The 25112-nt window shown below is 37.7% G+C and overlaps 1 protein-coding gene across 1 annotated transcript in view; it reads left to right on the top strand.

Annotated features, from left to right (window-relative positions):
- LOC139475145 (serine-rich adhesin for platelets-like) overlaps positions 1-24612 on the top strand; it is a 34643-nt gene extending 10031 nt beyond the window's left edge. Inside the window, exons 3-7 of the mRNA XM_071258401.1 lie at positions 19742-20056; positions 20631-20798; positions 23722-23868; positions 24087-24165; positions 24284-24612. Coding sequence (XP_071114502.1) covers positions 19742-20056; positions 20631-20798; positions 23722-23868; positions 24087-24165; positions 24284-24602 — 1028 coding nt within the window. The 3' untranslated portion in view covers positions 24603-24612. The remainder of the gene's footprint in view (positions 1-19741; positions 20057-20630; positions 20799-23721; positions 23869-24086; positions 24166-24283) is intronic.
- The last annotated feature ends 500 nt before the right edge of the window (positions 24613-25112 follow it).

Raw genomic sequence — 25112 nt, 5'->3', positions numbered from 1 at the left:
TTTCATGAAACAGGGAAACAATACATCAATAAGCATAACCAGCTCACCTAATTGACATCGGATTATTCATATGTCAGTTGATTTGTACATATTTACAATGACATTTACACATGATAGACATTTTCTGGCGTACCAGTATCTACAGGGGGGGCCTTCCAGCTCAATGCCCCCTACCCCCTACCCGCCTGGCTTTGATTGTCATTATTACGTGACAAATCATTCGTTTTCATCATTTGTACAGTTTAATTCAGAGTTTGATTTCAATAGCTTCATGGTAACCATAATAAGTTGGAAGAATATGCACCGATACATTCGCAAGTCCTCGGACATACACGTGGTCAATAAGCGTTCCACTTTCAGTGGTAGATTCTGAAACCATTTGGGTAAAACCATTTGATTCCATCAAAGTCTGTATGGAAGATGATGAAAAGACATTCTCATTGAAATCACCCATGATAATCGATCGAGCAGAATGTTTGTCAAGTTCCTGAACAAGTTGCAATAAATACTTTCTGAAAATATCAGCTTTGAATGAGTTTGGCCTGTAGATGATAACAACATGAGCTTGCAGTTCCGGGACATAAAATGCCAGATACTCTAGATTGGATACTGTAAACAGAGGAAATTCACAGGTTTTGTGTTCACTACAATAGACTCCAACGCCACCATGACTTTGATTCTTTAATTCCATCAGTATTGGTTCAGACGATTCATAGGACTGTGCTCTGGGTTTATGATGCAATGTAAATCCATCAAGTTTTGGTTCATCAAGTGGATGTGTATCAGATAACCATGTTTCTGTCAAGCAAATGAAATCGGCCTCAACAAACCTCCTGTCATTCTGCAAATCTTGAATATGTGATTGAAGGCCCTCAATGTTTTGCATAATGAATGTACATGTAGCATGAGCATCATTTAGTGTCTGATTTGCATTCATGAACTTTGGCATACAAGACACTGCTGCCTCGACCTTTTCACTGCTGTATATGACTGACTCTTTAAAATTCTCAATGATTAGACCTCCAAGAGAGGATACACGACTTAATGCCACATAAGCTTGTCCTGCTGCAAAGATCTTGCCCAATGAAACGACAGCTTTGTTCACTGTTATCCCTTGTACTTTGTGTATGGTGCAAGCCCAGGCTAGTTTGAGTGGAAATTGTCGTCTAATGCCTCCATTGTTTGAAACAGTTTCTTCAAGTGGTGCGATTGGAGTACTGTTTGTTTGTAATGCAGATGCTGTCCCTTTCAGGTTTCGTAGTTTGTGACCAACTTTATCATTGTCAAACACAACGTATATTCTCGAAGGAAATGCTTCACCATCAGTCAAAGATATGTGGCTAATAGTTCCAAATACTCCATTCACAAGACCATCTGATGTATCAATATTTTTTGTGATCATCACACGAGCACCAATTGCTACAAATAGATTTTTTGGTAAGACTGAGTTATGAACTTTCACATGAGGGTTTTCTCTCTTTTCAAGTTTCCTTGTTTTCAGGTTTCTTGAGAAATCTTGTGCTTGAATGGAAATTGGATCTGTGCATTTAGAATGAAGGGCAGTGACATTGAATTCATCAACCTGAGCGTTTGTTGCAAAAATGTGAATGAAATTGGCATCGTCTTCACCAGTTTCTTGTTTCATGAGCATATTGATATCACTTGTTTCAAGAGGCTCTGATCTTTTTCGTGTTCGTAACCGATTCAGAAGTTGTGCAAATGCAGGGTCTTTTTGTCTCATAATCGTGGTCAATTCTGCGATAGAGAAATTGTCATTCCACAGGTCAAATCCATTTGTGCCAACATATAAAGGTCTACCCTTAACGGGTGGTAACTGATAAAAGTCTCCAACAGCAATTACAGATACATTTCCAAATGGTGTATAATCACCCGTTTGTTTGATCTGTCTCAGTCTACCATGAATGTAAGATAACAGCTTGTGATCAACCATTGATATTTCATCGATGATAAGTATGTGAATACTTTGCAGCTTTGATCGAAGGCTATTGACTTTTTCCTCACCAAGTGGCTGGTATGGCAGTTTTGCATCAATTCCAATTGAGAGTGCACTGTGTATTGTGGATGCATTAATGTTAAATGCTGCAACACCAGTTGGAGCTACCAAAAGTACAGAGATATCATCTGGATTGTTTTGGATGGGGGCTAGAAGTCGTGTAGATTCATAGCAAATTGCCTTGATCAAATGGCTTTTTCCAGTACCAGCTCCACCAGTCAGAAATAGGTTAAATGCATCAGGATTTTTGCCATTCTTTTTATCCAAGCACCATTGTCTTATTTTGTAGAAAACATCAGCTTGTTCCTTGTTCATTGATCTCAAAATAGTATCAGCTTCTTGCCTCGACAATGTACTCTGAAGTACCTCTGTTTTAGACAGTGTGTTATCAGACTGGAGCAAATCAGGCATATTTCTAACAGATTCAGTTTCTGTTTCCTCATCGGACATACATGTTTGTGCATCTTCACATTCTAGTCTCTCAGATTCAGTCTCTGGACAAATTTGAGCCCAAGCATCTTCCAATTGACCACATTGTTCAAACAATTCCTCTGCGTCATCAATTACGTCAGCATCCTTCTCAAACATTGCTTTGTTTCTGTCAACAATCTCTTTCACAGTTTCTACAGGACAGTTTGCAATCTGGACAGCACCTGTTCGATAGAAATCTTCATATGAATTGAAGGCGGCTGGTTTTAACTGGGTATCAAATGTATATGGCAAGAATAGCTGCAGCATACTGTGATAGTATTTTTCTGGATCTTTTGTACGAGAAAATCTGGCATATCTGATAACTGCTGCATCAGTTCGAGTACGTTTTTTCACATGGCCAAGGCCATTTTGCAGTGTTACTAGTGGACTATGCCGTCTTTCATCAGACACCCTTGTTACTTCAGATTTTGACACCACTCTGTACTCTGAGCAAAAAGTAGCTAGACACATGTTATTGAACTCGTCACCTTTTGGTCTGCTCTTGTATCGATCAACAATGCTTGTCATCCACATTTCATCTTCATCTAGTTCACCACTCTGTTGTTTGTTTTTCAAAGTTTTAAGGGGCAAACTCATTCTGACAGGGTCTACGGTTGGTATGAACTGTACTTTACGTGATCCTTCCTTCAATCTCAAATTGCAAACTCGAAACACAGCTTCCTGAGCACTCATTTCTCGATTGTGTAAGTACACAGCACCAATTTTCTTCAGAGCAGATTTTGCATCAGTATTGTCCTTATTTGCTTCTTTTTGTGCATGATTCAACAGTAATCCCATTTCTCTTTCTGCCTTTGAGATATACGAAATGATGTACACAACACAAGAGTAGGCATCAACTACATACTGAATGTCCATGTTTGCGTTCCAGCATCTTAGGAGATCAGGATTGTACTGATTTATCCATACATCATTAGGATTGCGTTTCAACACAACATTTGTTTTTGTGGCTAGGGTTGCACATGCCATTTCAAACATATCTTGCGAAATCCCGATAGCAGTGAATAATGCATCGACTGACTCAAATGTTTGCTCATCATTTGTTAGTGCTTGCCAAATTGGTTTTAAAATTGCTTTTGCATCTTTGTTGGTCATCACTTTGACAGATTCACATGTTTGTTCCAAGGTTTTTGGCTCATCTTTATTTGCCATATCTTGACCGCCTGGTCGTGAAATGAAAGATTCATTGCTTGGTGGACGAGGGAAATTGAACCTGCATGTTGTGCCATTTTTCTTACAAGACTTTGAATGTCTGGTGCTATGTTTCTGCACACTGCTGACAATATTGTACAATTCTTCGTCATTCTCAAATGAAGGCATTTCACATGTAATGTAGTTGTCAATAAAGGATTTTACTGCTTCATCATTGTCTTTATCAATCTTTGGGGCATTCTCAACCCAGAAAAGGCAATGAGTGTGTGGGGAACCACGGTGCTGAAATTCTACACGATAGAAGTAATCTTTTATCTTTCCAATTGGTTCTGCAGGAGACATGATAACCTCTTTCAAGAAGCAATGAAATCTTTGGTCAAACATTCGAGCTGCTGTCACGGGATTCTTTCTCAGTACAAAACATTTTTCTGACCAGTCAAGTTCACAGGCTTTGCGTTTATCCCCTTCTTCTCGAAGGATTGATTCGATCATTTCTGGCCACCTCATATCAGCTGATGAGAATGAGCAGAACCAAGTTGGTACACCCAGTTGTCTCAACATTGCAAATAAATCTTTTTGAGCAGATTGCCAAAAAGGTGGAGTTCCTCTTATGGGTTTCAAGAACCTGTAGCCTTCATCACATTTTAAAATCTCTCTCAGAGAATCAGAATCTGTAAGATTTTCAGAGGTAACATTTTTTCCATGTGACTGTGATCCCTTGCGCATTGCAATGGAAACATTTGACATAACTTGTTCAACTTCAGAAAGATACTGAGCATAAAATATGTAGTCAGTGTTTTGAGCAAATCGACGATCGGCGTTCATGAGACGTGTGTGCAGGTAACGTGCTAGTGTTATTCTCTCTTCACGATCATCATGGAATGTCGGGGTCCCTGAAGGGAACAATACTGGGAAAGACCTCGCTTCATTGCTCTTGTCTGTCAATACTCGTACAGGACTATTTTCCTCAGCAGGTGCAACACAGGTTATCTTTTCAAAATGTTGATCAAGAACTTCTTGGCCAATATCAAGAGGTTGCAGACATGTATTCATGAGTAATCCATGCTCTTTCTCAGACTCAATATTGTCAGTAATTTGTACGTTTGATCTATCCTTATCAAGATCAGGTAATGTGTCAGTGTCAGTTTCAGAATCATATATTCCATTTTCTTCATCAATAACTGGTAAGGGATTGACCCATTCTTCATTAATAGTCACATCTCTGTACCATCTGTTGCTTGTTTGAAGATATTCTAAAGCATTCTCAACATGAGCCTTGTTGACAAACTGATATTGATAATGGCCTTTGTAAGTTATCTTTCTCTTTAGTTTCACTCTGATCATCTGATCATCTACGTCACATCTCGGTAAGATACTGGTGCTTTTCTGAATGTTAGAAGGAACACATACTACAGGTCCGTGTACGCCATGTTGTCCACCTTTCGGTAATGCCATCATTTTCATAAAAGGGATATTCAAGGCAATTAAGTGCTGCTCTAGTTCATTTAGACATTGCAGCGGCATAGGAACAGGACTCAGTTCTAGGTTGTTCACAACAGCTTCTCCAGGCATTTTACCAGACAAAAGTTTTCTATGACAAGTATAGCAAATCCACAATGTGCCTATAGGACAATTGACAAACGAACATTGGTCATCACAACTGTCTGTGCATTTGTGTAGGTAAGTGTCAGTGATGCATTTCTCAGATACAGATGTTACCTTGCTTCCTTTGCTTTCATACACAGTTCTTTTACATTGAACTACTTGTTTTTTTAAAAGTCTTCGATGACACACTGAGCAAACAAATTCGGGACCTTCAGAAATGTTCTTCACAAAAGATCGTGTAACATTCGCCATTATTTTCGTTTCTTTTGCTGTTTGCAAAACCCTGACTGACTGTCTCTCTTTCAAATTCTCTCTATGTTCGCTACTAGTTTTGTACTTTGCAATGCTTGCTGATTTAACGGATTCCCTGTGGGCTGTATCTTTGTCATATTTGTCTGTGCTATAGGTTTTTACAGTTTCCCTGTGTTTGGCATCTTTTGCATATTTGTCAGTGCTATAGGTTTTTACAGTTTCCCTGTGTTTGGCATCTTTTGCATATTTGTCAGTGCTATAGGTTTTTACAGTTTCCCTGTGTTTGGCATCTTGTGCATATTTGTCAGTGCTATAGGTTTTTACAGTTTCCCTGTGTTTGGCATCTTGTGCATATTTGTCAGTGCTATAGGTTTTTACAGTTTCCCTGTGTTTGGCATCTTTTGCATATTTGTCAGTGCTATAGGTTTTTACAGTTTCCCTGTGTTTGGCATCTTTTGCATATTTGTCAGTGCTATAGGTTTTTACAGTTTCCCTGTGTTTGGCATCTTGTGCATATTTGTGAGTGCTATAGGTTTTTACAGTTTCCCTGTGTTTGGCATCTCTTGCATATTTTTCAGTACTGAGAGATTTCAATTTTTCCTTGTGCTTTGGATCTTTGGCATACTGCAGACTGCTATATGTTTTAAATGCTGCCCTGTGTTCAGAATCTGTGGCATATTTCTCACTGCTGTACATTTTAAGTGTTGCCTTATGGTTTGCATCTTCAGCATATTGTTTTCTGCTGTAGTTTTTGACAGATTCCCTGTGTGCTTCATCATCTCTGTATCTACTTGAACTGGCTTCTTTCTTTCTGTTTCTGAGTTCAGGTACAGTGTTGTACTTTTGTTTCTCTTTTGTCAGTTTACTCTGTTTCACATTCAAATTCGATGTCTCAGACATATCTTTCTCTGGTTTCCTTTTGGCCTGGATATACTCTCTTTTGGCTTTAGCAAACTTTTTTTTGTTTTTTGTTTTTTGTCCCTCAGCAGGAGTCACTTCATGAGAATGAATAGATACTGCACTATCAAGTTTATGTTTTTTCAAAACTGGTTGTCTGTCATCTACAGGTAAATGGTCAGCTTTTCTCTTCCTTGTTGTACGAACACTGCTGTTCAAATGTTTCTCACAATATTTGTCCGTACACGAGTTTCTCAAGGCGCCAAGAGTGTTCACACAAACCACCACTTCATAATGTGAACCACAAACATGATTTAGATATATGCATCTGCCAGTGTTTGGTGTGCCTGTGTTTATCTGACTGCTTGGATATCTCAACCATCTGTTATCAGTGAATGTGCATATGTCAATTCCGAGTAGATTTGCAGCTGCAAACATTTCTAGTTCTGTTGCCCATGTTCCAACATACCACATTCTTGATTGAGAGATGTATTGTTCAACAGAGTCATAACCTGCTCTTAAGAATGGATGGAAGCTTTCAGCATGTTCCCTTAGGTGTGCCACAACAGCCAGTCGGACTTTTCTGTGATTGTTTTCTTTGCCAGAGATTGCAAAGGACAAACTTCTAAAGAAACAATTGCCATCACCTTCAATAGGTACTGATCTACATGGTTCACCAATTTCCACACCAAACTCATGGTCTTGACAGTTTGATAAACAGTGATGTTGAATATTGAGTTGTTCACACAACTGTTCACATATATCTGATGATATTGGGCAGAAAAGCATTGCATTTTTGTCAATGTCGATTATTTCCACACTACCATCTTGTGAGTTCTCGTGTTCATCAATGTGTACCACATCATTTTCATTTTCATTTTCATTTGTTTCACTTGCGGTATCAGGCTGATTATCAGAGTTGCTCAAATCCTGATCATTCACATGTGCCTCAACATCAGAGGTGATTGTCATGCCCGTCACTTCAAATTGCGTGTCTGCATTTAGGTTCATTGAACGTGCAAGATTCATACAGTGTTGCTGGACCTTAAGGAAGGCTGTGTACTGGATAAGAATGCTAGCCCCATTAGGCACTTGTAAACCTGCAGTGTTCCGAGAATGGGAATCAAACACATAATATTTCTCATTGCTTTTTGTAACTGCAAATGTTGCTCCTCCAAATGTCACAAATGCAGAGTTATGTTCTGAAAATACTGTGTGAAGTGCAGTATCGAGACACTTGATTTGTGGAGTATCTACACTTTCAATAACATCCTTAAGCACAAAGCCACTAAAAGATTCACCACGGCTGAATGTATATTCTTTATCAAAGATGTTTACGTTTGCAGGAATCTCAGACACAAGGAGGTATGGATTATGAGTAGTTGATGATCTCTCATCTAATGAATCTCCATAGAGTTTATTTCCTATGCAAAGAACGTTATCAAGATCATAACGGTCCCACGAGGAAATATCCAAAATTTGGTTGAACAACATTGCAGATGCACTGTTAGCAACACATTGTCTTCCACTGTTTTTGCCAAATCTAGGATGACCTTGATGAAAAGACCCTTGAACACACAGTGCTTTTCCATTTACACGCAAGTCGTACGATGTTTGGGCATTACCAGTCGACTGATCATGACTTTGTGCAGTGCTTGTAGATGCAAAGTTATTTTCATTCATCTCATTTTTGCAGCTAGCAATATCCCTTACAGGTAATGGTTTAGGTGTGTGACCAAGAATATGTTCAGTGTTTGCGGTTTGATGACAAATTTTAACGAGGCTGACTTCCTCAGTATCATGTTCAAGGATATGTTCAGGGTAAGCTTCCCCCTGATGACAATTTGTATCAAGACCAATTTCATTTGTTTGATTGCTCAATTGCTCATTCATTTGATCACTCATTGGCAAATTCTTGTGTGATTTTCTAACGGGGTTTCGTTCCCCGGTATCTTTTTTAGGGAGGTGATACTCCTCCATCCGCTGCTTCATGGCTTGCACCTTCCTCCAATTCTTCCTCCGTGCCATATCTGAAACGAAAATATGAGTGATAACCACCCCTAGGACCCGTGAAGATTCCGGGGTAGAATAGGTCTTCAGCAACCCATACTTGCCGTAAAAGGCGACTATGCTTGTCGTAAAAGGCGACTAACGGGATCGGGTGGTCAGGCTCGCTGACTTGGTCGATTCATGCAATCGGTCCCAATTGCGTGGATCGATGCTCATGATATTAATCACTGGATTGTCTGGTCCAGACTCGATTATTTACAGACCGCCGTCATATAGCTGTAATATTGCTGAGTGCGGCGTTAAACAACAAACCAACAAACCTTCCAACAGGTAAACACATGTGCTTTGTTTATTTGTTGTTTAACGCCTCACTCAGCACTATGAGGGCGGTCTGTAAAAAAAAAAATGGACCAGACAATGCAGTGATTGACATCATGAGCATCGATCCACGCAATTGGGATCTATGGCATGCTTCAACCAAGTCAGCGAGCCTGATCAACCGATCATGTTAGTCGCCTCTTACGACAAGCATTGTTGTCTTCCCCGTATGTGTTACCATGTCTCTGCACATGGCAAGACTTTCGTGTGGTTTCTCACATAATGTCTCAGTTTCATAGCAATGAGATGCTCGGCTGAATAACACCATGATCAGTAAGAACCAGCCTAGAGATGACGGGTCATGACAGGGTGTTCAGTTTTCTTGACATGTTTTCACCCTGACCTTTCAGCGGCGTAAAACCATACTCACTCACCCACTTGTCCGTTGACGGGGGCTGGGATTTTGTATTGAACATTAGATATTTTTACATCCACACCTTTATTTATTTAAAACTTTATTTTATATATATATTTTATTTGAGGGGGGGGGGGGGGGGGGGGGGGGAGATACATTTCAACAATGACATTTTTTGTCCTTTCGTGTTTGTTGCAATATTCCGGTGGTCTAAATAATCGAGTCCGGACCAGGCAAACCAGTGATTGACATCATGAGCATCGATGACATGCTTCAAACCAAGTCAGCGAGCCTGACCGCCCGATCCCGTTAATCGCCTCTTACAGCAAGTATGGATCTTAATTGTGAAGAATACCTGTATTTAACAAACCAATCGTCTATGATATGTGTCTCCCAGACTATAGAAAATACATTAATTGACTACAATTAGTTGGCAAGTCTAGATTGCCTCAGCAGTGAAATTAAGAGTTTGGGTTCCTTTTACTTTGATAATATTTTACTTATTTTGTAGATACAAAAAAAACCTTGTTATTAAAAAATATGTGACTAAATGTCAATCTATCTTACCTAGTATTGTTTTAGAAATTACAATGTTGGTTTTGAAACCATTTACTAAAGTTTAAACATCGAAGAATCTAGAAATTGACACCTTATTTTCTCCACCCTAAAATTGCAAATATCACGCAAGATTCTTCATTTATCTTCTACAACTTCAAAGTGCAAAAACTGACAACACACTTTTCTTCAATCTTGACTATAACTGTAAAATATAGCTGGAATATATCAATTTATTTGGTGGTATTACTTCACACTCTGCAATATTCAAGCTTTTATGAGTGATGTCATGAGCATCGATCAATGCAATTGGGATCGATGACATGAATCAACTAAGTCAGCCGGCCCGACCACCCGATCCCGTTAGTCGCCTCTCACGGCAAGCATGGATCTTAATTGTGAAGAATACATGTATTTAACAAACCAATAGTCTTGGATATGTCCGTCTCCCAGACAATAGAGAATACATTAATTGCGGAGTCAAACTCAAGTCTAGCTTGCCTCAGCCATGAAATTAAGAGTCTGGGCTCCATTTGGATTAAATGTTACTTATTTTGTAGATATATATTATTAAAAAACATAAGTTTATTTCTGTGACTAAATGTTTATCTCTGTTACCTAATATTGTTTTAGAAATTACAATGTTGGTTTTGAAACCATTTACTAAAGTTTAAACATCGAAGAATTGAGAAACTGACACAACACCTTGTTAATGTTAATCTGTTACCTAATATTGTTCAAGAAATTACAATGTTGGTTTTGAAACCATTGACTAAAGTTTAAAACATCGAAGAATCGAGAAATTGACACAACACCTTGTTTACTTCACACTTTAATCAAATGCAAATATCACGCATGATTCTTCATTGATCTTCAACAACTTCAAAATGTAAAAACTGACAACACTTTTCTTCACTCTCTACCATAACTGTGAAATCATAGTTTACTTATTTTGTAGATATATGTTTTTAAATAACATAAGTTTATTTCTGTGACTAAATGTTTATCTGTTACCTAATATTGTTTAAGAAATTACAATGTTGGTTTTGAAACCATTGACTAAAGTTTAAAACATCGAAGAATCAAGAAATTGACACAACACCTTGTTAATGTTAATCTCTGTTACCTAATATTGTTCAAGAAATTACAATGTTGGTTTAGAAACCATTGACTAAAGTTTAAAACATCGAAGAATCGAGAAATTGACACAACAACTTGTTTACTTCACACTTTAATCAATTGCAAATATCCCGCACGATTCTTCATTGATCTTCAACAACTTCAAAATGCAAAAACTGACAACACTTTTCTTCACTCTTTACCATAACTGTGAAATCATAGTTTACTTATTTTGTAGATGTTTTTAAATAACATAAGTTTATTTCTGTGACTAAATGTTTATCTCTGTTACCTAATATTGTTTAAGAAATTACAATGTTGGTTTTGAAACCATTGACTAAAGTTTAAAACATCGAAGAATCAAGAAATTGACACAACACCTTGTTAATGTTAATCTCTGTTACCTAATATTGTTCAAGAAATTACAATGTTGGTTTAGAAACCATTGACGAAAGTTTAAAACATCGAAGAATCGAGAAATTGACACAACAACTTGTTTACTTCAAACTTTAATCAATTGCAAATATCCCGCACGATTCTTCATTGATCTTCAACAACTTCAAAATGCAAAAACTGACAACACTTTTCTTCACTCTTTACCATAACTGTGAAATCATAGTTTACTTATTTTGTAGATATGTTTTTAAATAACATAATTTTATTTCTGTGACTAAATGTTTATCTCTGTTACCTAATATTGTTTAAGAAATTACAATGTTGGTTTTGAAACCATTGACTAAAGTTTAAAACATCGAAGAATCAAGAAATTGACACAACACCTTGTTTACTTCACACTTTAATCAATTGCAAATATCCCGCACGATTCTTCATTGATCTTCAACAACTTCAAAATGCAAAAACTGACAACACTTTTCTTCACTCTTTACCATAACTGTGAAATCATAGCTTACTTATTTTGTAGATATGTTTTTAAATAACATAAGTTTATTTCTGTGACTAAATGTTTATCTCTGTTACCTAATATTGTTCAAGAAATTACAATGTTGGTTTTGAAACCATTGACTAAAGTTTAAAACATCGAAGAATCGAGAAATTGACACAACACCTTGTTTTCTTCACACTTTAATCAATTGCAAATATCCCGCATGATTCTTCATTGATCTTCAACAACTTCAAAATGCAAAAACTGACAACACTTTTCTTCACTCTTTACCATAACTGTGAAATCATAGTTTACTTATTTTGTAGATATGTTTTTAAATAACATAAGTTTATTTCTGTGACTAAATGTTTATCTCTGTTACCTAATATTGTTTAAGAAATTACAATGTTGCTTTTGAAACCATTGACTAAAGTTTAAAACATAGAAGAATCAAGAAATTGACACAACACCTTGTTTACTTCACACTTTAATCAATTGCAAATATCCCGCACGATTCTTCATTGATCTTCAACAACTTCAAAATGCAAAAACTGACAACACTTTTCTTCACTCTTTACCATAACGGTGAAATCATAGTTTACTTATTTTGTAGATGTTTTTAAATAACATAAGTTTATTTCTGTGACTAAATGTTTATCTCTGTTACCTAATATTGTTTAAGAAATTACAATGTTGGTTTTGAAACCATCGAAGAATCAAGAAATTGACACAACACCTTGTTAATGTTAATCTCTGTTACCTAATATTGTTTGAGAAATTACAATGTTGGTTTTGAAACCATTCACTAAAGTTTAAAACATCGAAGAATCGAGAAATTGACACAACACCTTGTTTTCTTCACACTTTAATCAATTGCAAATATCACGCATGATTCTTCATTGATCTTCAACAACTTCAAAATGCAAAAACTGACAACACTTTTCTTCACTCTTTACCATAACTGTGAAATCATAGTTTACTTATTTTGTAGATATGTTTTTAAATAACATAAGTTTATTTCTGTGACTAAATGTTTATCTCTGTTACCTAATATTGTTTAAGAAATTACAATGTTGGTTTTGAAACCATTGACTAAAGTTTAAAACATCGAAGAATCGAGAAATTGACACAACAACTTGTTTACTTCACACTTTAATCAATTGCAAATATCCCGCACGATTCTTCATTGATCTTCAACAACTTCAAAATGCAAAAACTGACAACACTTTTCTTCACTCTTTACCATAACTGTGAAATCATAGCTTACTTATTTTGTAGATATGTTTTTAAATAACATAAGTTTATTTCTGTGACTAAATGTTTATCTCTGTTACCTAATATTGTTCAAGAAATTACAATGTTGGTTTTGAAACCATTGACTAAAGTTTAAAACATCGAAGAATCAAGAAATTGACACAACACCTTGTTTACTTCACACTTTAATCAATTGCAAATATCCCGCACGATTCTTCATTGATCTTCAACAACTTCAAAATGCAAAAACTGACAACACTTTTCTTCACTCTTTACCATAACTGTGAAATCATAGTTTACTTATTTTGTAGATGTTTTTAAATAACATAAGTTTATTTCTGTGACTAAATGTTTATCTCTGTTACCTAATATTGTTTAAGAAATTACAATGTTGGTTTTGAAACCATCGAAGAATCAAGAAATTGACACAACACCTTGTTAACGTTAATCTCTGTTACCTAATATTGTTTAAGAAATTACAATGTTGGTTTTGAAACCATTGACTAAAGTTTAAAACATCGAAGAATCGAGAAATTGACACAACACCTTGTTTTCTTCACACTTTAATCAATTGCAAATATCCCGCATGATTCTTCATTGATCTTCAACAACTTCAAAATGCAAAAACTGACAACACTTTTCTTCACTCTTTACCATAACTGTGAAATCATAGTTTACTTATTTTGTAGATATGTTTTTAAATAACATAAGTTTATTTCTGTGACTAAATGTTTATCTCTGTTACCTAATATTGTTTAAGAAATTACAATGTTGGTTTTGAAACCATTGACTAAAGTTTAAAACATCGAAGAATCAAGAAATTGACAACACCTTGTTTCCTTCACACTTTAATCAATTGCAAATATCACGCATGATTCTTCATTGATCTTCAACAACTTCAAAATGCAAAAACTGACAACACACACTTTTCTTCACTCTTTACTATAAATGTAAAACGCCAGATTCAACAGTATTTCAGCTCTGTGATAGCAGTCTGTAAATAATTGATAATGTTTTGGACAATCCAATGATCGGTCACAAAACGGTTGGTTGGTGGTTTAACTCCTCACCCAACAATATTCCAGCTTTTTACAATATTCCAAATATATCGCGGCGTGTCAGCTTAATGAGTGAGTGAGTGAGTGAGTATGGTTTTACGCCGGCGTGAAGAGCGAACGCTTTAACCACTAGGCTACCCGACCGCCCCTGTCAGCTTAATGTGGGAGGAAAGAAGTGATGCAGGTCTCAGACATTAACCACTTCTGTGAAACCCACGAGCACGGGTATGGTGCTGACAAACCTACAAACGTAATCGCAGCGAACCAGGATTCGAACCCACAATCATAGCTTTCTGGCGTACCCAAGAGACGCAGTTCTGCACAGCAAATCAAGGCGCCTTAGGCAACTGGGCCACCCATGCCCCCTATTCAAGATATACGACGGAGGTCTGTAAATAATCGAGTCTGGACCAGATAATCCAGTGATTGACATAATGAGCATCGATGACATGTTTCAACCAGGTCAGCCGGCCTGACCGCCTGATCCTGTTAGTCGCCTCTTACGGCAAGCATGGATCTTAAATGTGAAGAATACATGTATTTAACAAACCATTGTTGTTTAACGCCAGATTCAACAGTATTTCAACCCTGTGATAGTTTCTAAATAATCGATAATGGACCAGACAATCCAATGATCAGTCACAGAACGGAGTCGAAATCCAGTGTTAAATAATAAAGTCTAAAATAAATAAAGCTGTAAAAATATCTGTTTGTTCTTTAACGCTGCACTCAGCAATATTCCAGTTATATGACGGCGGTCTGTAAATAATCGAGTCTGGACCAGAAAATCCAGTGATTGACATCATGACCATCGATCCACGCAATTGGGATACAGCTACATACATCAATAAAGTCGGAGAACGTGATCACCCAATCCTGTTAGTCACCTTTTAACGCAAGTATGGGATGCTGAAGACCTATTCTACCCTGGATCTTTACATGTCATAAAAATGTCTTATCTCCAATACAAAATCCCAGGCTACTGTCAATGGACAAAAGATAATTGTCATTGTTGCAATGTATTTTTCTTTTACAAATAAATCAAGCTCAAAGTTTGAAATAAATAAAGGTGTGGCTGTAAAATATCTTTCTTCAAAACACTACCCCCACCCCCCACCCTTCCCAATTTGTTCAATCACACATTGAAATAAATGAAATTATCTTGATTCTAAAAAATTCTTTTGTTGCAATGTAGTTCTCTTTAAAAAATATACAAGCTTAAAGTTTTAAATTAATAAAGCCGTGTCTGTAAAAATATCTAATCAAATGTACTTTTGTTTAACAAAAAAATCAAGCTCAAAGTTACAAATAAAATAAGCTGTGGCTGCAAAAATATCTAATGTTCAATACAAAATCCCAGCCTCCATCAACAGACAAAAGTGGGTGAGTATGGTTTTACGCCGCTTTTAGCAATATTCCAGCAATATCACGGCGGGGGACACCAGAAATGGGCTTCACACATTGAACTCATGTTGGGAATTGAACCTGGGTCTTCGGTGTGACGAGCAAACGTTTTAACCACTAGGCTACCCAACCGCCCCCAGGGGACAAAAGATAATTTGACATTGTTGCAATGTAATTTTCTTTTACAAATAAATCAAGCTCAAAGTTTGAAATAAATAAAGGTGTGGCTGTAAAATATCTCTTTCTTCAAAACACTATGCCCGCCCCGCCCCCCCAATTTCAATTTGTTCAATCACACATTGAAATAAATGAAATTATCTTGAATCTAATTTTTTTGTAATTTTTGGGACATATGCATTGAATACCTATTAATTATAACAGATACTTGTCTGGATAAATCCCTGAAGTCTGGCATCATCCTACTTTGTGGTTGGTGGCATTGTGTCCTGTTTTTGGTCCTAACTCCTATTCGAGCATCCATACAAGTTCAGCACGAGGCCGCGCGACAAAAGTAAATGATGAACTTCTATGTATAATATGAAAAGTTTGATAAAATGAATTACAAAATTGCATGAACTATAGAGAACACGAATAACCATAAAGGTTAGTGAGCGCGGTTTATTCCGTTCAACTTACATGACACGTACTGCGATAACCGAGAATGCATGCTTCACGCTACGATAAGCCGAGAGCCGCGACATGACCCAAGGCTACGATGTAATTTTCAAAAATCTCACATGTCTCCTACATTATGGCTACATGTAGTCAACATGAACATCAAATATCTGTTTGTTAACATATTTAAAGGAAAACAATGATGGCATAATACTTATTTGCCGTATTATGTCAGTTTCAATCATGCACAAATATGACCTGTCCTCACCTGCTGAAAATGTCGATCGAAAATGAGGCATGGGGTGAAGAGAGTTACCTCCCTTTTGAGAATTTTGCGCCAAACCGGCTAGCAGCAAAACGGACCATAATTCTGACGAAAACTGTTTGTCAAAACGGACCAGTGAACTACCAGATTGAAAATAAAGACCATAGTTTACTCATATGAAAGTAATTATGAACACCGATACAGCACATTCATCAATAAATTAATACAGTTTTTTCACGTGTCATAATATTTTAAAGTAATTTGCAAGATATTTAGTCTGGGCTTCCCGCCTTATAGCTGTAATAATGCCGATGTGACTCAAACGATGCGATCCCGTCTCAACCCAAGCCGAGTCGGCGCGACCGTCCTGAGCGGGGCTGGGTGTCACGTCTTTGGCTGCGTTTGATTGTCCGCAAATGGGCCCTACGGCAGTAAACTCCCTTCATTCAGTCACTGAGGCTCATTCGCTTTGCGCTAAGTGGTATTAAAACTGTCGTTTTTGTGTCCTATACGGCCACACCATTGTGAAAGCACCATTTATCGTTCGCTCAGTTCTTCGATTATGTTTAAATTGTGTATGCGTATGCAGACAGTTGAGTTCCAGATACTTTTTAAATGCCAAGGTCGTGCGTTCGTTTTTCCGTACGTTTGTGCGTGCGTGTCACTCGGAGCCCGACATTGCTGCATGTATGTTTATTATTATTATTCCGCCGTTTTTTTTGTTCAAGAGCTAGCAGAAAAAAACACTGGCTCAATTGTGTTCAAATTTTGAATGCGTTTGCAGATAGTTAAGTACTAGATACCACACAAATTCCTAGGCCGTGGGACGAAGGACAGATAACTGAAAAAAACAAGTAATTTTTAAGGTACAGTTTGCTCTATTGCTCCGCAACCACTGGTCCCATTACTTTAAAACTTTGCCTGTATCTGCTGCCTTTAGTGCTTGACATCTTTTGTTCTTTGACTTTGGTCATTGGTCACGTGGTTTGGCAGCCATATGGGATTCGAGGTTCTCACAGTTTTTCTTTTGGTATATGTCTTCAAACCCTCTCAACCCACTGCATGAAATGCTTTCAAACTTTCTGAGAATTGTTTCCATGCATAACACATCAAACCCCATAAGCCGAGTTCTCACAGTGTCTTTGGGGTACCTGTCTTCAAATGCATACTCCTCTGAATCCAAAGCATGAAATACTTCCTAACTTTTGGAGAATTGTCTCCACACACAACACAACAAACTCTAATAGCCGTTTGTCATATCTGTTTTAGTTGCGTCCATAATGGATTTTGGTTTTGATATATATTTTTTACCGAAACTTTACTTTAAAGATCATATCTTGTAAGGTTGTTGAGTAAATGTAACACCGCTTGGTGGTAATATTTGATTAATATTTGGGACACCCCTGGAACACACCAATTTAGTAGCGACGATGTGCGGTGACTATCTTTTGACGTCGTCGGTACAAGCAAACCTTTTCAGGATTCGAACATGTGCGAGGTCGGAAATGAGGCTCATTCGCTTTGCGCTAAGTGGTATTAAAACTGTCGTTTTTGTGTCCTATACGGCCACACCATTGTGAAAGCACCATTTATCGTTCGCTCAGTTCTTCGATTATGTTTAAATTGTGTATGCGTATGCAGACAGTTGAGTTCCAGATACTTTTTAAATGCCAAGGTCGTGCGTTCGTTTTTCGGTACGTTTGTGCGTGCGTGTCACTCGGAGCCCGACATTGCTGCATGTATGTTTATTATTATTATTCCGCCGTTTTTTTTGTTCAAGAGCTAGCAGAAAAAAACACTGGCTCAATTGTGTTCAAATTTTGAATGCGTTTGCAGATAGTTAAGTACTAGATACCACACAAATTCCTAGGCCGTGGGACGAAGGACAGATAACTGAAAAAAACAAGTAATTTTTAAGGTACAGTTTGCTCTATTGCTCCGCAACCACTGGTCCCATTACTTTAAAACTTTGCCTGTATCTGCTGCCTTTAGTGCTTGACATCTTTTGTTCTTTGACTTTGGTCATTGGTCACGTGGTTTGGCAGCCATATGGGATTCGAGGTTCTCACAGTTTTTCTTTTGGTATATGTCTTCAAACCCTCTCAACCCACTGCATGAAATGCTTTCAAACTTTCTGAGAATTGTTTCCATGCATAACACATCAAACCCCATAAGCCGAGTTCTCACAGTGTCTTTGGGGTACCTGTCTTCAAATGCATACTCCTCTGAATCCAAAGCATGAAATACTTCCTAACTTTTGGAGAATTGTCTCCACACACAACACAACAAACTCTAATAGCCGTTTGTCATATCTGTTTTAGTTGCGTCCATAATGGATTTTGGTTTTGATATATATTTTTTACCGAAACTTTACTTTAAAGATCATATCTTGTAAGGTTGTTGAGTAAATGTAACACCGCTTGGTGGTAATATTTGATTAATATTTGGGACACCCCTGGAACACACCAATTTAGTAGCGACGATGTGCGGTGACTATCTTTTGACGTCGTCGGTACAAGCAAACCTTTTCAGGATTCGAACATGTGCGAGGTCGGAAATGGATTTAGAACAGACTTCTGCACACGACAATTTCGAAGCGGCTATACCCTGCAATTGGTGCCTACATTTGACGAATGTGGTACAAGGAAACCCTTTGAGGATTCGAACATGGACGTTTGTGCACAGCGTTACTTGGAGCCCGCCATTGCTGCCTGCAGCTTTAATTATTATTATTATTATTATTATTCACCTGATGTAAGGTAGTGGTAGTAGTAGTAGTAGTAGTCGTTGTTGTTGTTGTTGTTGTAGTAGTAGTAGCAGCAGTAGTAGCAGTAGTAGTACCGGTAGTAGTGCCGGTATATAGACATCCTCATAACTGTGTTTAGTCTTGCGAACGAAATATTTTTCGTTACAATATTCATTAATACATCTTGACATGTCAAGGTTACACGTGTATGAGTACCATATTTCATTACCTAGTAAGTGCTTAGTTGCACAGACTTCTGTTTGTGATTTATGACATAACAAAACAAAAAGCGCGTACGAATACTGGACTGCTTTCATAACATCTTTCTCCACCATTGCCATCAATTATAGTATATGTTTTGTAATTAACACCCAAGGATACTGCCAACTGATTAAACTTCCTGACTAGAGCCTGACTAGACGCTCATGCCAACTGACTAGAACTACATGCCAACTGACTAGAACTACATGCCAACTGTCCCCTACATCATGACCTAAGTGTGTCCCTGGTAAAAATGCTATACCATTTCAGGGGATTCATGAGTGTTTCAGCTTCAGCCTTGATCAACCGGGCGCCAAAACGAAATCAAGCAACATGGGAGCAATTTGCTGACCTGTTATGATACAATATGTCACTAATTTGAATACTAACATGTAAGTTGTTCTACTTGTTATATGCGTTGTGTTTCAGGAAGTATTGATATGTGTAGTTCAGTCAGCACAACAGTAAACGGGTCGGTGTACCTCCATTCCCCGGGATTCCCTGGCAGTGTCGGTGTGAACAGCAGCTGTGTTGTTAGGATAACAGGACAGAATATACGAGTAACATTGGTAGAAGAGCGGACAAAGCCAGGGATACTTAACATCTTAGGTGACGGGAAACAACTCTGGGCTGGCGTGAACGTGGACCAATACAACAGGGTGTTGCCGGAAACAGCTGCCGAAATAGTAATAGTCTATGACAACCAAGATCAGACTGGGACAAATGTATGGATACATGTTTCTGGTATGTATGAGAGTATAAATCAAATTTATCTTTTCCCGTGTTTCTTTATTTGATAACCATCAATTTATCAATAGATTAACAAATAGAATCTAATGCCGGCCTTGATTTGAATTTTGCCTCGCTATCCGAGAAAACATGTAATTATTTCAATCCACCTTCAGTCAGTCCAGTGTGATCAATGAAATGATAAAATTCCTTTCATGAACCAATCTATCCTGACAATAAAGTATACATAGTTTCTGATTTGTTCAATTTATTATATTGAAAAACACAATTGTGACAGCCTCTCCAGAACTGCTGGTTCAGTGTAGCCATGCTGAAAAGAAACCATCTTTTAACAATTTTCCGTAATATACTAAGAAAATATAATGACTTGACTGGTATGCAGTAGGTTTCAACATATATTATACTGTATTCACAGTTATTTGTATGGTAACAAGTTCCTCAGTAAATAAATCACATGACCTACGACTCTATGGTCAGCTAGTTTCCCCCTGTGTCCAGAAGTTGCATCATTTGCAAGATCAAGATGGAACTCGAACCTAGAAACTGCTACAGAAATTATTGTTCACAGGTTCAGGTCAAATGAACATAACTTCTAGGCGACAACCATTGGATGCATCAACCACCCCATCATCCACGCCAACACAGGCGCTATCACGTTCACCAGGTACAACCAGCCCAAGTACTTTGGACACACTGACCACTGCAGCAACAACAAATACACCTTTGACTTCTATGTGTGAGTGTTACCTGATGACGATGTTTCATGACCCTGGTCAACGGTGATCAGTTGGATTATCACTATATTTGTGTGGGTATGAGTTTGAACATTTGTGATGACACGCATTTGAGACGATGTGTGGACGATGGCAAAGTGTTATTACCTTGTGTTTTCCTGTTTATATCTAATTACTAGAACATGTAATAGCTGACATAGACTGCCCTGTACATTATGCTATAACATCAGTACAGTACTACTCCAGAAGGTGTGATCAGAGAGCCTGACTGAATGAAATGACAGGTCGACTTGTCCCATCCTAGCAAACAATTCTACGTTCTGACAACGTTGTGACAACGTTGATTTTTTGTTGCTAAAACGTTGTGATGTTATGTTGTCACAACGTAAATCTGTAGACTCCCAGATGCTACAACACTGTGAGTAAACCAAAATACAACCAAATCAAGACGTTGTCACAACGTCTATTTTTTACGTTGCTACAACGTTTAACCAAAACGTCGCGACAACGTATGTGTCGCATACAAATGGCGACACAACAGCCATTACAGGACGTTGTTGCAATGTCCATGTAGATTAACGCCTGTTTTCTTCCTCAGTACCTCCCAGGCAGCCTGACAATTTTGTACCAATCTAGTTAAGACATCAGGTACCAAGCAATACATTCTGCAAGCTGAATTCACTTTAACCCTATCCATGAAACAGCAAGTCAATGAAATCACTCTCTTTTGGCAGAGTTTGAAATACGGCCAAGATATAAATCTAAATGTTTTTAATTTCATGTACAATTTGGTTATATAATATTTATTTTCCCAAACAATTTTCAAGGCTATGGGCAAATTGTTCACAAATGTTTCAACACAGTTAAATTATTTGATTTTCCCACGAATTTGCAAATGAAAAACCATCAAACAATAAGCCCTGCACAAATTGAAACATTTAAATTTTCTTGGCCTCACCCCATACATTCAGCATTGAGGGCAACACTGTGACAAACAGAATAGTCTAAGATCCATTTCTCGGGAACGAAATGACAATAGAATTCTGGTTGAGGCTATCTTTATTTATTTATCAAATGGCAAGTCAAAACTTGGGCTGAGTGGCTGAGGAGCCTTTTCAGCCCTCAAATGAAAAGTCACAGGGGTGATCTTCAACTCTATCCATAGTCTCTACTTATGCCTTGGTAACTAAATAAAAAATGTCACAAATGTTATAAAACGGCAAGGCAAGGGACATATTTCTGACATAACAAAATAATGGTTGCATTCCCCAAAATAATATTTTGATGTCTGTTAAAAACTGCTGAAAGTGCGAAGAAGGCGCTGACAGTGATACCACGATGCTCTTGGAGCATACATAGGCAGAAAGGCTTTTAGCACTGAACTGAACAAGGCAAAAGGTGAGCACAGCTCATTAATAGCCCAAACTCCATCATATTTCTAAGTTCAAAACATAAAAAGGCAATATTTTCTCAGAAAATCCACTCATTGAAATCACACTTTGCACTGTACTTTTCCTATTAGCATGGAAAGGGTTCTTTAAATTTGAAAGCATCCATGCAGTGCGCACAAATGTTCAAAACAGGAAAAAAAGTTATATATTGATCCTATGGGTATCAAAACTTTATCCCCTATTGGAAAAGAATCTATGAAATACAGTTCAAGGTAAAGGTCGCACAAATGTTGAGATAAAAAACAACATTTGAAGTTAAAAACATGTAAAGAATCATATTTTTTTCAGAAAATACATGATGAAAATCAAACTTTGCACTGCACTCACACCAAAAAACGTCCTCAAGAACGGAAGGACGGACGAACGGATATCACTGGTGTAACTTTATACCTCCGCCCTTTTAGATTGTGGGTATAATTTAATAAGAATCATCTTAATGTTAATTCTTGAAGATGTTTGTTTATATTATTGCATCATACATACATTTCTGTCAGTGATGTACTTTAAACACATATGCTTCAACAATACTGTTTACTCCACCTGAAAGAAAAACAGAAACCACAAAGTATCACATTCTTAAAAAAACAGTACTGAATAGATACATCCCATTTTCTAACAGTATCATGTAACTGGTGTTAATATTGGCAAATCGTTTTATCAGTCAATAGATCAACTGTAGTTATTCAAAAGCAGTAAATTTACCTTTCTGCTGTATCACAAACTAGTCATTCAAGTGAATATGTTTATATGAATAAACCTTATTTGAAAAATATATACATAAATCAAAAATATATATTGCCAGATAAAATAAATAGTTCCCATATTTGAAGCATGAATGTTGGATATTAATTATGAATTGACCCACCAATAAGTGATAGAAGTGTTAACACTTTGGGGTATTTATCCTAATTAAATTTGTGGAAACACTGCCAACCACTTCCAACGTAGGGCCAACTTCTGAATGCTATCTGGGAAGGTTTGACATGAGGTTTTCTATGTAAGAAGATTAATATTTCTCACAGTAACGTATAAGGTACGTTGTTATGGAGGGGGGCAATTGCGTTCAGGCAGTTTTATTATATGCACGGGATGAAAGTCCTAATGCCGAATATATAGAATAGTAATGATTTGTTTTTCTGACGAAAATCAAGTTGATTTTGATGAAAGATTCCAATTTCTATGACCATCGCGAACGAAGCGGTATGACGTCGCAACAACGTTCTAGAAACATACATACACAACGTTTTCACAACGTAAATATGCAACGTTGGTATAACGTTGTGAAATAACGTTACGCAGAGACGTATTTATAATGTTGTGACAACGTTACCAATCTACAACCTTACCACAACGTTGTGAAGACATAGTGTGTTAGCTGGGATGTTTAACAGTAACGAGAACTGAACTGCTATCCCTGCATAACAACCACAGAGGAAAACACTCATCATTTCATTATGTTTCATTTACCATACAGATTCACTAACTACGTCATTAGCCACAACGCTACGGATATCCGATGGCATGAGCAAACTGTCTGAAACAACTACCTATACTAGTGCTCAGGGATCAACCGACATAATGACATCCCTTACCTCTACAGCCCTGTCATCAACACACACAGGTATCTATATGTACATGTAATAACGACAAACAATGACATGACAATATTAACATAATTGCCTTTAAGCGTGTGTACGCATGTGTGTGGATATACTCGCGCGCACACGCGCGCGCGCGTGCGTTTGTGCGTGTGTGTGTGTGTGAGCCCAAGTTGCGCAATGAAGGTAGAGACACTAACAGAAATCTTCACGTTAAAGGCATCATCATATGTCGTTTCAGACAATGGACATATTGTCTTACCCTTAGGAGTGGTGTGTGGTGTCCTGGTTCTCATCATAGTGGCGCTCATCATATATATGTAAGTACATCAAACTGTTTGATTTATACGTGTGATATTATGGTACTTAGCGATGAAGTCAAAATGCAACCTTGTAAATATTATACAATGATCGTATGCAAAACGTCTATTGCTGCAGCATGGTAAACAGGCTATCCATGAACTCGCACGGTAATTCATCTAATCCTGAAACGTCAGTTTATTATGGTGTGCAGAGCATCTCTAATGGATCCCAGGGAGAAGATGACCTTATTCCCACCAGTGGCACCACCAACACATATTCTGGCCTCAGCCATGATGTTGAAAGAAATATCTACAATGGAATACAACGTAATGCAGGTGAAGACGGTGACGAGCATAGCTACGGTCACATAAACAGTAGTGAAGGACCGTCCTACGTCAACTCGGTCAGTGGAGATGATCCATACATTAACGCCTGGAGACAACACACAAGCTAGTGTTTCAGATTGTTGCAGCATATACCACTGTTCGCAGGTATAAGATCAGTCAGTGCGTATTTGCACTGATCAAGTATAACATGTAAAGTTTATGTTGTAAATTATGTCTCTATATCATGTTCCATATATACTCAAAGCCATTTAAAACGCAATTAAGTGTTCAGAAGGTGTGTATTTTATTACAGTGAAAGAAAACCAAATGAAACCAACGAAAATGACAAACACACCCATCACATGAAATGTTAGCAATAAAGTCCGTAAGAAACACGTCCATCGATGACGTCACAGAGGCTCAGAACGTAGCCGGGACCACCGAGGATCAATAGCGGACATGTCAACCATGTCCACTGACGTATGCCTGTAGTCGCCGAGGCATGGACTGACAACTCAGGAAACGTTGTTGAATGTCTGCCAGTGATGTTGTGGGGGTGAGTGAGTATGGTTTTACGCCGCTGTTAGCAATATTCCAGCCATATCATGACGGGGGACACCAGAAATGGGCCTCAGGAA

Source organism: Haliotis cracherodii, unplaced genomic scaffold (genome assembly GCF_022045235.1).
Source record: "Haliotis cracherodii isolate W230 unplaced genomic scaffold, xgHalCrac1.p SCAF_3, whole genome shotgun sequence".
Classification (NCBI taxonomy): domain Eukaryota; kingdom Metazoa; phylum Mollusca; class Gastropoda; order Lepetellida; family Haliotidae; genus Haliotis; species Haliotis cracherodii.
Note: the sequence above shows the minus strand (reverse complement) of the source record. Positions and strands in the feature narration are given on the sequence as shown.